The 14,134-nt window shown below is 43.4% G+C and overlaps 1 protein-coding gene across 2 annotated transcripts in view; it reads right to left on the reverse strand.

Annotated features, from left to right (window-relative positions):
- Positions 1-5,439: 5,439 nt before the first annotated feature.
- Positions 5,440-14,134, reverse strand: part of TTC17 (tetratricopeptide repeat domain 17) — a 139,660-nt gene continuing 130,965 nt past the window's right edge. For both annotated transcript variants that reach the window (XM_015114425.3, XM_015114424.3), the window contains 3 exons: positions 10,007-10,126; positions 8,189-8,332; positions 5,440-6,601 (listed from right to left, as the gene is read on the reverse strand). In XM_015114425.3, the coding sequence (XP_014969911.1) occupies positions 6,470-6,601; positions 8,189-8,332; positions 10,007-10,126 (396 nt within the window). In that variant the 3' untranslated portion in view covers positions 5,440-6,469. The remainder of the gene's footprint in view (positions 6,602-8,188; positions 8,333-10,006; positions 10,127-14,134) is intronic.

A 14,134-nucleotide genomic window follows, 5' to 3' on the forward strand; every position in this document is an offset into this window, starting at 1 on the left:
CTTAGCAGAAAGGAAAAGGTAATTTATTTCTAGAATTAAGGAGTCACTGGCAGGATTGAAGTCCTCTGCTAATAAGAAGAGCTAACATTTATTGACTGCCTAGTGTGTGCCTGTCCCTGTTCAAAATACTTTACATGGGTCAGTAGCAGTTGGTGGCTCGGGGATGGGCTGAGGGAACAGGCAGTAGCTCTGTAGATTAAGTGAAGCAGCTTTTCTCCATATCTGCTGGAGTTCTCCCTGATTTCGTCTTCCCTCTCGGTTTCAATAGCTCCTATTTCCAATCTCTTGTCTTCAATGTTGCTGTAGTTTCTCTAGGGTATTGTTGGGTCAGTTAACCGTCAATTCGATAGTCAAATAACTGTTTTTTTTTTTTTTTAATTAAGCAATTTCATTGTGCCAGGTTTTTATATTGTAAAAGTAAGGGACATAGACATTGATTAGACATGGAGCTAAGTATCTGATGGGGAACCAGATACATAGCTCATTTCAATACCATGTGATGAGTGTCACCATGGGGATTATGGCAGGTGCCTTAGAAGCATGGCATCTTGAGAACAATGCCTCAGAAAACCAGTAGACCTAAATAAGTGGAAAAAAAAAAGGGGGGGGGGGGAAGATTGCAAGGATTTGGCATTCCAGGTAATGGGAATAGCGTGATCACAGGGATGGGAATGTAGTAGAATTTTGATGCATGTGGGAAATCCTAAATTGTAGCCTGAAGTGCAATCTGGGGAATGGCTCTCCATTTCACTGAGGACAAAGTCCAAACTCCTCAGCCATGTGTATGATGTCTTTTGTGATCTGGCCCTAGCTTCATTTCTTAGCACCTGTCCCACCCACCCTCTATTCTTGCACCATATTGAACTACCTGCAGTGACCAACTCAGTGCCTGGCACATAGTAGTTTCTTCAATACATGTTCATTGAATGAATAAATGAGTGGCAGAAGACAAGCATGGAAAGGCAGGCAGTGGCCGAGCCATGGAGGACTTGCTTGGAGTGTCGAAACCGAGATGGTTTATGCACCTAGGCAAGGCTGACTGTCTCAGAGGACCCTGTGTATTCATCAGAGAATTCAGTTTCTGGGTCTTCAATATTCAGGCTTCTGCTGGAGTGGACTTTGTGTCCTCGAATTCTCTATCTTGTCTCTCCAACTAGATTGTGACTCTTTGAGGGCAGAGACCATGTCCAATGTCTCATCCAGTGTTGGACATCAGTACATGTTGAACTAAATCTGTTTGTAGAAAGAGCTGGAATTGCCTGTTTACATCTCCACAGAAAGGGGAAACATGAGATTTGATCTAGGGATGCCTGTCTGAGCATTAGAATAATCACAAAAGCTGAATTTAGAAGCCAGTCCCCCCTGCCGCTGGCTCAACCATGACAGCAGGGTGGATCCCCTGAAGCTGGCCACACCACAGTGGTCGCGTCTTCTCCCAGCAAGTGGTGCAAAGCTGTTGGGCAGTGAAGGGCAGAATAGGCCTTGTGAGGTTCATGGGCAGCGAGGCACTTTCCTCTACCAGCCAGACTGAGAGCAGTGAGCCTGAGGCAGAAGGATGGAGAGAGCTTTTTTCTTCTTCAAGTTCCATGGCAGAGAAAGCAAGATACTTCACTTCCCTAAGATTGGTTCCCTAAAAGATTGTGAGATGTGGGTGGAAAGCCCTTAGAATGCCAAAAGCAGGAAGCAGAGGAACATATCAGTTGCATTGCTTGTTAACCACTAGCATTGACTATTTACACCTGAAAGCAAATAGGAAACAGCTCAGAATGAAGAACTTCCTGGAAATAAGCACTACATAGAGGCAGAATAGTAGAGGAGTAAGAACACCAAGTTGGTGTTAGGCAAATCCAAGCTTGGTTTGAATCTGAACTCTACCACATACTGTGGGATTATGAGCTGGTTACTTTACCTTTGAGCCTTGGTTTTCTCATCTGTAAAACAGAGATAATGTTGCCAACCTATTTTGTCGTTGTGAAGACTCCATGAGATAATGGGTGTATAGCATGGTGGTTAGGAGCGTGGCCTCTAGAATTAGACTCCCTGGGCCCAGACCTTGACTCCCATCACTTCCTAGCTGTGGTCTTGGACAAGTTACTTAAATCTCGGGCTCCAGTTTCCCATTCTCCCAGTCAGGATAACAACAGTATCTACACCATTGGTTTGACGTGAGGCTTAAATGAATTTTATTTCATGTAAAGCTCTTAAAATAATCTTGGAACATAGTAAGAGCTCAACAAATCTTAGATGTTTCTGACTACACACAGCTTCCTGTCTGGCTCAATGAATTGAAGCCGTTATAAGAATCAGAGAAGATGTAGATCAATCAGTGTCATCACGAAAGCTTGGGTAAAAGAGGCCTAGAAGGGGGACAGAAACCAGAGAGAAGAGGGGACATTTGTTGGGGAATGGATTAAGCAAAAGCTTTGGAAATCAGAACAGCGAGGCTGGCCTGACCAGAAGATGTGCCAGGGTGGAGTTGAACGGCTGGGTCTTGTTTAAAATTAACTTAAGTAAATTTCTTTAAAATATCCAGTTTCTATAACGTGGTGCAAATAACAACAGCTACCCCTTCCTGGGTGTTTGCATCGTGCTGAATGCTTCATATTTTAAAAATCTCCTTTACTTCTCACAGCTATCCCCTGCGAAGAATAGTAGCTCTTATCATTCTCAGATTATTTTATTTCAGTGAGAAATTCAGCTCAGAGCTAAACACTTGTTCAAGATCTCCTTGCTAGTGAGAGGCAGGACTGAGATTTGAACCCAGGTTTGTTGAACCCATTCTGAGGTTCTCTGAGGCAGGAACAGTCCTACCACAGAGGAGTTGCTACAGAGCCAAAGTTCTCATGACGCCAAAGTTCTGGGGGAATCTGCCTTGGAAGCTCTCAGACCCTCGCTGTATGTGGAACAGAAAGGCCACTAACAGCCACCCCTTGTGCTGGGGAGTTGGGCTCCAAGTTTCATTCCCAGCTAGTTGGTGCCAGTGTCTAAGTCTAGTGCGAGTCAGAGCTTTGACCTATCTAGTGAATAAGCCCCATAGAGTTCCAGGATGGCAGCCACAGGGCAGGGCAGCTCCCTGCCAGTGCATGATCACTAGGCCCTCGCGTCGCCAGCCCTGCAGGAGATACACATTCATGGTCTGTCAGCCGTCCCGCAGTACAGCTTCCTACCACACTTGATTTGAAGCAGCATCTGAAATGAGGCTGGGAACAATGCTGTGGAGGCAATTCCAAGTCATTTCAAAGAAAGGTCAAGCTCTTTCCTCTTCCTTTCAGATAAGCAGATTTGTAGCTGTCCCTACCCCGTACTCCTTCTGTATAAAACCGACTTGAAGCTGCCTCCATTCAGTGTTGGCTGACCATTCCTGCTTTTAAGAGATCGAGGCCATCCTGGCCAACATGGTGAAACCCCATCCCTACTAAAAATACAAAACTTAGCTGGGCGTGGTGGCGTGCACCTGTAGTCCCACTGCTTGGGAGGCTGAGGCAGAAGAATTGTTTGAAACCAGGAGGCGGAGTTTGCAGTGGGCGGAGATTGCACCACTGCACTCCAGCCTGGCAACAGAGCGAGACTCCGTCTCAAAAAAAAAAAAGAGAAAAAAAACAGTCCAGAGTAGAAAAATACTTGCTGAATTATCAATGCAATAGAAACGAAAACCTATGTGCACACAAAAACCTATATGCTTTTTTTTTTTTTTTTTTTTTAAGACAGAGTCTGTCTCTCAGGCTGGAGTGCAGTGGTGCGATCTCAGCTCACTGCAACCTCTGCCTCCCGGGGTCAAGTGATTGTCGTGCCTCAGCCTCCTGAGTAGCTGGGATTACAGGCGCCCACCACCACGCCTGTTAATTTTTTTTGTATTTTTAGAAGAGACAGGGTTTCACTATGTTGGTCAGGCTGGTTTCGAACTCCTGACCTCAAGTGGTCCGCCCGCCTCGGCCTCCCAAAGTGCTGGGATTACAGGCGTAAGCCACGGTGCCCAGCCAAACCTACATGCAAATGCTTATTGCAGCTTTATTCACGATCTCCAGAAGCTGGAAGCATCCCAGTGTCCTCCAACAGGCCAACAATGGAACACTACTCAGCAACAAAGTATCGAATCACTGATCCACACAACATGGGCAAACCCCAAGTGCATTCATTATGTTGAGGGAAAGAAGCCGGACTCAAAAGGCCATACCCGAATTCCATTTATATGACATTATGGAAAAGGAAAAGCGATGGGGTGGGAGAGCAGACTCGTGGTTGCCCAGGGTTAAGGGTTGGGGAGGTTCAACTACAAAGGGACAGCACGAGGGGAGTCTTTTGGGGATGATGAAAGTTTTGTATCTCAATTGTTGTGATGGTTGCATGACAGAACTGTATACCAGAGTGAATTTCATAGTATGTTAATTTTAAAAAGTCAAGCAACTGGGCTGGGCATGGTGGCTCAAGCCTGTAATCCCAGCACTTTGGGAGGCCGAGGTGGGTGGATCACCTGAAACCAGCCTGGCCAACATGGTGAAACCCTGTCTCTACTAAAAATACAAAAAATTAGCCAGGCGTGGTGGCACATGCCTGTAATCCCAGCTACTTGGGAGGCTGAGGCAGGAGAACTGCTTGAACCTGGGACGCAGAGGTTGCAGTGAGCTGAGATCGTGCCATTGCACTCCAGCCTGGGCAACAAGAGTGAAACTCTGTCTTAAAAAAAAAAAAAAGAGTCAAGCAACTGTTGAAGGTTTCAGGAAAAAACTGTAGTGAGGTGGGGAAGCAGGGAACTACATTTAGATACAAGTTAATTTTGATGGATCCCCGAGAGAATAAAGGCTCACTGTATTCAGTAACAAACAAGCTTGCTGTTCTCAAAATATATCTGATAAAACTGGGGTTTGTTGGACTTCAGCTGCGTAAACAACAGAGAAGTCACAGGTATGTCTGGTGTAAGAAATCAGACTTTGCTTCTAAGAAATTACACAGTCTGTGCTAGAACTAAACCCTTCAAGTTCCACGAGCCATTATCTGAGATGATCAGTGTCTGATTGCATCCTAGGAAAGTCCACAGAAATGCTGTCTTCAGTGGAATCCTGTCCCAAGGGGCATGCCCAACCTACACGATGCACCCCAACGCTGTCTGTGAAACTTACTTGGATGAATGTTAAGATCAGTGCTTACCTGAGGACCATGACTTTGTGGCTTAGATGATTCTTCCTTTGCCAGGAAGGTCAATTATATACTAAACTCTGAACATGTGCTGACTGTATGTCTTTCCTGATTAAATGCATTGTTCTAATAAGTTCATCAAGTATAAAACCTAGTGATGATGGATTGTTTTTTTCTCCCCTCACCTTGCTGCTGGAAGAAAGATAAAGCCAATGTAGGACTTGGGACGATCAGATCGAGTTAAAGTCAGGCTTCACAGCTGCCCAAATTAGCCAGGTTCTAAAGAAAAATCACGCGACCGACCTATTTTGATCATAAACAATTTTATTTTATTTTCTCAGTATGTGCCCTTGAAGATTCCAAAATGTTGGAGTTTCTGATTCTCCTGGGACCAAAGGTAAAAGCATTGTATGGAAACACTCAACCTTGGCTCATTACTCTCCTGAGGAGCGAAGTCGGGAGGCCTCAGAGAGAGGGAGCTGACACTCACACCTTATTCCAAGATGGGTAACACAGTGAACAAAGAATTAGTAAAACATAGACTCAGTCTGTAGAGGGCTTCAAATATACATATTCTATATATATAAACCTGTTATATAGGATTTCAACTTATTGGTTTCCTTGTGATTGGTAATTAAAGTACAAATGAGAAAGATGTTGCACACTGCTGATTTCCCCTTCTCAGCCCCCCTCCCTCCCCAACATAAATAACATTACAAAGGTCAGCTGATCCTAAGAATTTTTGTTGTTGCAAATATTTTGTTTTAAAATTCATATTCCCCTTCCTCCCCTGCAAACTACCTCTGAGAGTTTGTAACATAGCAGCACGGAACGTACAAGACTGGGGACAGCATGGAGGTCTAACGGAGAGAGCGCAGAACGTGGCTTCTCACCGACGGGCACCAGATGAGCTTCTGCATTTCCACTGACAACAGAGGCTACGACAGGAAGCAGAGAATGAGCAATGCGGCTTCGTCCTCCTCCAAAGAGGAGGCTAGCTGGACCACTGAGAAAAGCCCTAAAGGCAGTGAGGTTTTTGGAGACAGAGCACAGCTCCAGAAATGTCTTGGCTCAGTATTTACACAATATCTTGAAGCTGCACTTTCCTTTTAAGAAATGTGTGTTTCTGAAGGTGCCTCTTCTGAGGCTGGTTGGGGGAAAGGAGAAACTTAAAAACAAACCAATTCCTGCATATGTAAAAGTCCTGTTATAAGTCTTAGTTATTTTCACACACATCATTAATAGTAGATACTGACAATGATTGGTTTCTTTTTTCTTTTCTTTTTTTTTTTTTTTGAGAGCATGAGTAAAGAGAAAGAGAGAAAGAAGAAGTGCACTAAGGAGAGCGCCGTCCCTTCTTCAGCATTAAGTGACACTGGATGGTCTGGATTCGGTTCTTAGCCGGGACAAACTCGGGCTGAAGCTTCAGTGTGGATTCATACCACACCAGTGCTTTTTCAAATTCTTCCTGTGAGGGCCAAGGAGACAAACGTGAGGGGATGGCATCACCAGGCTAAATATATACTGTGCCCTCTTTTTTTCTCAAGAAGCACCTCTGTGCTAGGGACAACCCTGCAGCGTTTGCTCAATGGATCTAAGTCTCTGTGGACAAGTCTGAGGTTCCTCTGGGAGGAAACAGCTGCCTTCATCCCCGAGGTGTAACATCACAAAGGAAACTACGGCAGAGCCCAAGAACAAAAGGAAAAGGGGTAGAGCAGCTTTTACAAACCCAACAACAGTCGTAATTGTGGTAATAATAAGACCTAACAGTCCTGAGTGCCTGAAATGTGTCAGACACTGTGCTAGGTGCTTCATGAAATCCTTCCATTTAATCCTCACAGAAACCTCTAGAACCATGCCTGACAAACGCCCATTATGCATCTGCCTAAATTTTCTAATGTAGCTAGAAAGACGGAAACTAAGTCAGGTATCTCAATTGGACTCGAACATTTTGAAGAGTTTTAAAATTCACTTTAACATTTAAAAACTCCAACAAAGATTGGGAAATGATCTCTGCCATACTGAAGGTTAATCTTTTACTTAGAGTTACACTCTTAAAGAAGAGCCCAAATCAACTGGTTCAATGACTTCTAGCCAAATGAGAGACACAAGCCCTCGCTCATAGTAGCAAACTTCACATTTACTGGGGGCAACAACAGATTCTTCAATTTAAGAAGCAGAGGGAAATCTGCATATTCGGCAATACCTCCCTGGCAAAATACTTCTCACCTCTGAAGTCAAGGAAGCTGGCAGCCCAGGGCTGCTCACTCCATAAGCCATTACTGAGAGCATCTTGGGAACAGCCCTATGTGTGATGCCACATTTTAGATGAAAGTGAACAGCATGATTCTCATGCTAAACTGGGTTATGACAGCTTTTAGGGGGTCCCCCTGGGATTTTCAGCTCTGAAATCAGTTCTTGTTTCTGATCAGAATGAGGGATCTGGATGACTTTGCCATTTTCTCTCTAAATGGTATTCCATGAAACTAGTGGAATTTCATCATTCATTAACTACTTGGTGAGCACCTACCACGTGCCAAAAACACTGTGAGGCACCGGAACAGGGAGGTGAAGAGGAGTCTTGTCCCCAACGAGCCCATAGGCTAGAGGGAAAGACAAATCCTTAAACAAAAAATTATAAAACAAGGTGAAAATCCAGCAAGAAAAATATGCACAGGGTGCCATGAGTGCGATGACAGGTACCTTAGCCCAACCTGGAAGCAACAGAGCATGTTCTACATGGCATGTCAGGAGAGGTTCTCTGGAACAGGTAGTGTCTCCAGGAAATTGTAGGTAAATCTGACTCTGCTGTTGGTGTTCAACTCATGCTGAGGAACTACGTAGTTGCAAATACTTAGAAGAATTTCATGTATTATTTTTTTAAAACACCTCTCAAACCCTTATCCACAAAATATAACATTTTTTTTTGGAGCTAGCAATTTTAGACAAGTTTACAGGAGACTGGTGGGCAATGACATATTCAAAGAGGTTTTGAAATCAAAGAGGTGCTGCTGTTTGGCAGAGTTGGTACATTCTGCTCACACCCCCATCTCACCATTGCCACGTAGACATTGCCCAGAGTGAAGTGGTTCACAGCAAAGTGTGGTGCGATCTCTACTGCCATGGTGGCCACTATGACGGCGTCATTCCAGAGCTTGGCATTGTGCAAGATGTTGGCCAGGCTAATCAGGGGCACATCCTGGGAGAAGAAGGAGAATGGTGAGAAGGGAAAACTGGGTTTTGAGCTTTCATTCTTGTTTTTGGTGATCATAAAGAATATAGTCGGTGCTTCCTGGTGAATGATGAGAATAGTGCCACTCAAAGCGCTTTTCTGCTGTTTGCTACTAGTCTGTGATAGATAAGGTGCTTGTACCAGAATATCAATCAATTCCTTCTTTCATTGGCAGAGTCTTGCTTCAAAAACCAAACACAACAAAATGTCAGCTGAAGTAAACAATCCGCTGAATGATGTAGTTGGTTTCTTCTGGTGAAGCTCCTTGTCTCATTGCAGACTGCTAATAAAAAGTCTGTGTACTGTCCACAGACCACACTTGGAGTCATGCTGTCAGAAAGTCAAAATAATTTCTGCAAGAACCATCATCTCATTAGGAGTTGGCAAACTGAGGTCTAACCTAGTCTGCTGCCTATTTTTAAAAAAGTTTTATTGGGACACAATCATTCCCAGTCCTGTACGTATTTCTGTGGCACTTTTCATACTACAATGCTAGAATTAAGTAGGTGCACCAGAGGCTGTCTGGCCTCGAGAGTCTAAGTGTTTTATTCTCTTGCCCTTTTCAGGAAGTTTGCTGACTTTTAGAGGTGGAGCCTCAGCCCTTCCCTATTGCCTAACAGTAGAGAGTACAAAATGATGGATGGAACAAGTAGCAATATTGTTGCAATACTGTTATCATCACAAATATCATTCCCTTTAAGTGCCTTACCTGAGCAATGCTACCTGTATCACGCCATATTGGGTTCTATAGCAGACACAGAAGAAACAGAAAAAAAGGACCCATCTTTGTGACAGCCATAGAATGCATGACCCTAGATGAGCTCATTGAAGTTCAATAAGGTGCCCAAATTCACAAAGCTAGTAAGAGGTAGAGCTGTGTTTAAAACTCAGCAATGCCTGGCAGTGAATCCTGTGTTCCTTCCATCATTCCATACACTGCCTTGATGAACAAAGAAGACACCAGCCACGTCTTTAAAAAGTATAAGATCTGGATTAATGCAGAACTCAGAACACATGGATACAAATGTGCTGATAAAAACCGTACTTTCTCACCCATCATAACAACAACTGGTCTTCCGGAAAAGTTTGGTGTCACACAGGGTTAGCTGGTTTGGTTTTTGTTTTGTTTTGTTTTGTTTTTGTGGAAACAGTACAAGTCAGACAACGATCAGGGACTGATCAACGCATGTGAAGAAATGGAAATTCGCTTCTATCTCTGTGCTTGGAAGCAAGCTCAAGCCAAGAGGATAAGCAAAACAAGTCTAAGAGGTCACCAGGCCCCCGAGGACAAGCTAAACTCAGATTGACTTCTATGTGTCAGCCCACTTTGGCCAGTGCATTTGCTATATGTTGGGTGGCTCTGAACACAACAGAAAGGGGACTCAATGCAGTAACGTCTTACAGTGATCTGGAAGGCCTTCCCCACGTTCCAAGCTGCTGAGGCTGGGGAGGCACGCAGCAGGGATAGTTCACAGGCTTGCTGGGGCACATGCCCAGTCAGAAGGTCTCCTGCCCCATTCTCTCCTTGTAACATGTCCTCACTGGCTGAGCATGAGGGAGGCTGGTTGAAAGGGCAGAATAAACCATGGGGAATGGAAAGGACCAAGGGGCAGAAATTTCCACCTTCTGAGTCCCACTCACCTTCATCTGGTGTGGTGCATAGTGCAGAGCCTGGCGGAGGCAGTCGATTGCCTTCTTTCCTTGGCCTTTCACCCTCCAGTAGAGGGCTGCCATGCTGGAGAGGACCCAGGATGTCTGGTTCTGCAAAGGAATGTTAGCTAAGGCTGGTGTCCTTTCAAGAACATACTCATTTATTACCAAGATTAAGTTCAGTTACACAAGTCACGACCATTCAACTGAGTATTTACTAAGTGCTGGCACTCTGCTTAGCACTTTCTGTTCCTCCTGTCCTTCATTAACCCTTAGAACAATCCTGTGAGCTTGATACTACTATTACAGCCCTTCTATAAATGAGAAAACTATGACTCAGAGAGGTTAAGTGTCTTGCCCAAGTTCACTCAACTACTGAATAGCAGAACTATATCTCATATCTATGTTCTATTTTATTTAACTTTCTGAATAGGTAACATATTCACGTTTTAAAAACCACAAAGTATACAAAGTTATACCGTGAAGTCTACCTCCCATCCTTGTCTCTATGGTAGACAAGGAAACGCTATTTTTAGTTTCTTACGTTTCCTTCTAGAATGTCCTCCCCTCCCCTCCCCCCCTTCCCCCCTCCTTCTTCCCCTTGCCCCCTCCTCTCCTTTCCTTTCTGTCTCTCTCTCTTTTTTTTTTTTTCCTGAGACTGAGTCTCTCTGTCGCCCAGGCTGGAGTGCAGTGGCATGATCTCAGCTCACTGCAACCTTCATGTCCCGGGTTCAAGCGATTCTTTTGTCTCAGCCTCCCGAGTAGCTGGGGTTACAGGTGTGCACCATCACGCCTAATTTTTGTATTTTTAGTAGAGACAGGGTTTCGCCATGTTGGCCAGGCTGGTCTTGAACTCACGACCTCAGGTGATCCACATGCTTCGGCCTCCCAAAGTGCTGGGATTACATGAGCCACAACGCCTGGCTGGATTATAACAATTTAATCTCCGGCCAGAAATATGTAAGTATCACCACTTCCTTATAGCCCCATCACAGAGTTTGTTACTATACTCTTAGGCCTCTGCCAATCTGATGGGTGAGAAATATGGTTTTAATCTGCATTTCCCTTCTTATGGGTGGAGCTGACCATTCTTTCATATTTGTTAGCCTTTTGTACGTCTTTTCTGTAAACTATCTGCTTTTATATTTTAATTGTTCTGTGAGGCTTTTGTCTTGTCTGTTGGTAAAAAGTTCTTTATATTTTAGGGAGATCATCCTTGCCTATGATTTACAGATACGTTTCCTGAGTTTGAAGTCTGTCTTTCGACTTATGGTACTTTGTGTGATGCAGATTTTGATTGCTACAGAATTTGTTTTTTTCATGATCTTCAATGACTTCTGGATTTTCCAGTTGTAGTTAGGAAGCCCTATCTCATTCCAAGGATATCAAGAAATTTTACTGGGCCAGGCTTGATGGTTCACAGCTGTAATCTTAGTGCCTTGGGAGGCCAAGGCAAGAGGAGATCAGCCTGGGCACCACAGCAAGATCCTGTCTCTACAAAAAATAAAAAATTTAGCTGGGCATGATGCTGTGCATCTGTAGTCTCAACTACTCAGGAGGCTGAGGCAGGAGGATCACTTGAGCCCAGGAGTTTGAGGTTACAGTGAGCTATGATCACAGCACTCAATGCACTTTAGCCTGGGGGAGACAGACTGAGACTCTGTCTCTTAAAAAAGCAAAATAAATAAATATTTTACCATTTCCCCTATAGAATTTTTATAATTTCATTTTTTACATTTAAATATTTGATCCATTTGAAATTTAATCTGCTATAAGGTAAAAGATATGGCTCCAACTTAATTTTTCTCCAGATAGCTACTAATTTGTCTCAAAATTTAATTAATAATTCACCTCTCTCCCCAGTGAGATACTACCTTTACTATAGATAAAACTACAGTATTTAATTTAGGCTGAATTTTGAATTTAGGTCTAACTTTGGATTTTTAAAATCTATTTCATTTGCAACTTTTGGTTGATCTCTGACTCCCAGCCATTACAGAAGAGGCACTCAGAAGACATAACTGCTTGTCTGATTTCGGTTTTCAATAACATTTTTGTTAATTTTAGAATTCTACATTGTCAGGGAGTGTAGTATTTACCTTCTGATCTATCACCCTATGCCTCACCTTTGTTTTAGTATTGGTTTTACAGCTGAATATAATCAGTGATCACTGACATTACCTTTGTTTGTTTTTCCCAATCATCTCCTGGTTGGCTAAAGCTCATCTTCTAATAGTTTCCTCAAGAAGGGCTCACGGGAACAATATTCTTTGAGATCACTGCTATGGGTTGAACTATGTTCCCCCAAATTTCATATTTTTAAGTCCCAATCCCCTGTACCTCAGAATGTAACTGTATTTGGAGGCCTTCAATGCAGTGATTAAGTTACAATAAGGCTATTAGAGTGGGGTCCTAACTCTAAATGACTGGATTTGTATGAAGGAGTTAGAAGAGGAGAGACACACCAGGGTCCTATGTGCACAGAGGGACAACCATGTGAAGAGGCAGCATGAGGCCAACTGCAAGCCAAAGAGAGAGGTCTCAGGGGAAACCAACCCTGCCAGCACTTTGATCTCAGGCTTCCAGCCTCCAGACCCGTGAAATAAATTTCTGCTGTTGAAGCCACCCTGTCTGTGGTATTTTATTCTAGTGGCCCTAGCAAACCAATACACTCATATATTTTGAAAACTTTCTGTCTGGTGCTTTCAGAGCTAAAAGACAGCTTGGTTGGATTTAAAACCACAGCTTAGTCTTTCCTCAAATAATGTATTGGCATTTCTGTATTGCCTCTTGGTGTGGAATGCTGCTGAGAGAAATCTGAAGCTAGCCCGACTTGTTTCTCTTTGTTAAGTGACTTGTTCCTCCTTGTTAAGTGACTTGCTCTTTTTGACTGGTATTCTAAAAGGATTTTAAATAAAATGATCTTAGGCCGGGTGTGGTGGCTCACACCTGTAATCTCAGCACTTTGGGAGGCTGAGGCAGGTGGATCACTTGAGGTCAGGAGCTCGAAACCAGCCTGGCCAATGTGGTGAAAACCCATCTCTACTCAAAACACAAAAATTAGCCAGGCGTGGTGGCAGCTGCCTATAATCCCAGCTACTCAGGAAGCTGAGGCAGGAGAGTCACTTGAACCTGGGAGGAGGAGGTTGCAGTGAACCAAGATTGCACCACCACACTCCAGCCTGGGTGACAAAGTGAGATTCTATCTCCAAAAAAAAAAAAAAAAAGATATTTATTTAATGCTAATATTTGACACACAAAAGAATATAAATCATTAAATACATGTATAATATATAATTTCTTCTTTTTTCTGAGGCAGCTCTTGCTCTGTCCCCCAGGCTGGAGTGCAGTGGTGTGATCATAGCTCACTGCAGCCTTGAACTCCTGGGTTCAAATGATCTTCCTGTCTCAGCCTCCCACCTCAGCCTCCTGAGCAGCTGGGACTACAGGCATGCACCACCATGCTTGGCTAATTTTTAAATTTTTTGTAGAGATGTGATCTTGCCATGTTGTCCAGGCTGGTCTTGAACTCCTGGGCTAAAGTGATCTTCCTGCCTCAGTCTCCCAAAGTGTTAGGATTATCGGAATGCGCCACCATGCCAAGTAAATATAAAATTATATAACATAGTTAAATAGTAAGTATATAACTATGCAAAACATATTCACGCTGTAAAACATACAATAATGAATATTCCAGAAATGACCACCTTACTGAAAAATGAACTTGTATTTACCGATGTGTTCTTACACCATTCCATCCTCACCCACTATTCTAAATGTTATCTTTAGTATTCCATTTCACCTTTTAAACATAGTTCTATCTCTGACATACATGTATACTTGATTCAACAATATACATTAGTTTACTTCTTCCTGCACTTTATGAAAATGGTACAGTGGTTCCTCCTACTTGAAGGGGATACATTCCAAGACTCACAGTGGATGCCTGAAACCATGGATAGCATCCAGTTTTATATCTACTATGTTTTTTTCAATCTGATAACTTAGAGGCAGGGAGCATCTACAGTGTGGATACACTAGGTAAAGGGATGATTCACATCCCGTGTGGACCGAGCCCAAGAGCAGGTGGTTTCATCATGCTACTCAGAATGGTGGGCA

Source organism: Macaca mulatta, chromosome 14 (assembly GCF_049350105.2).
Source record: "Macaca mulatta isolate MMU2019108-1 chromosome 14, T2T-MMU8v2.0, whole genome shotgun sequence".
NCBI lineage: Eukaryota > Metazoa > Chordata > Mammalia > Primates > Cercopithecidae > Macaca > Macaca mulatta.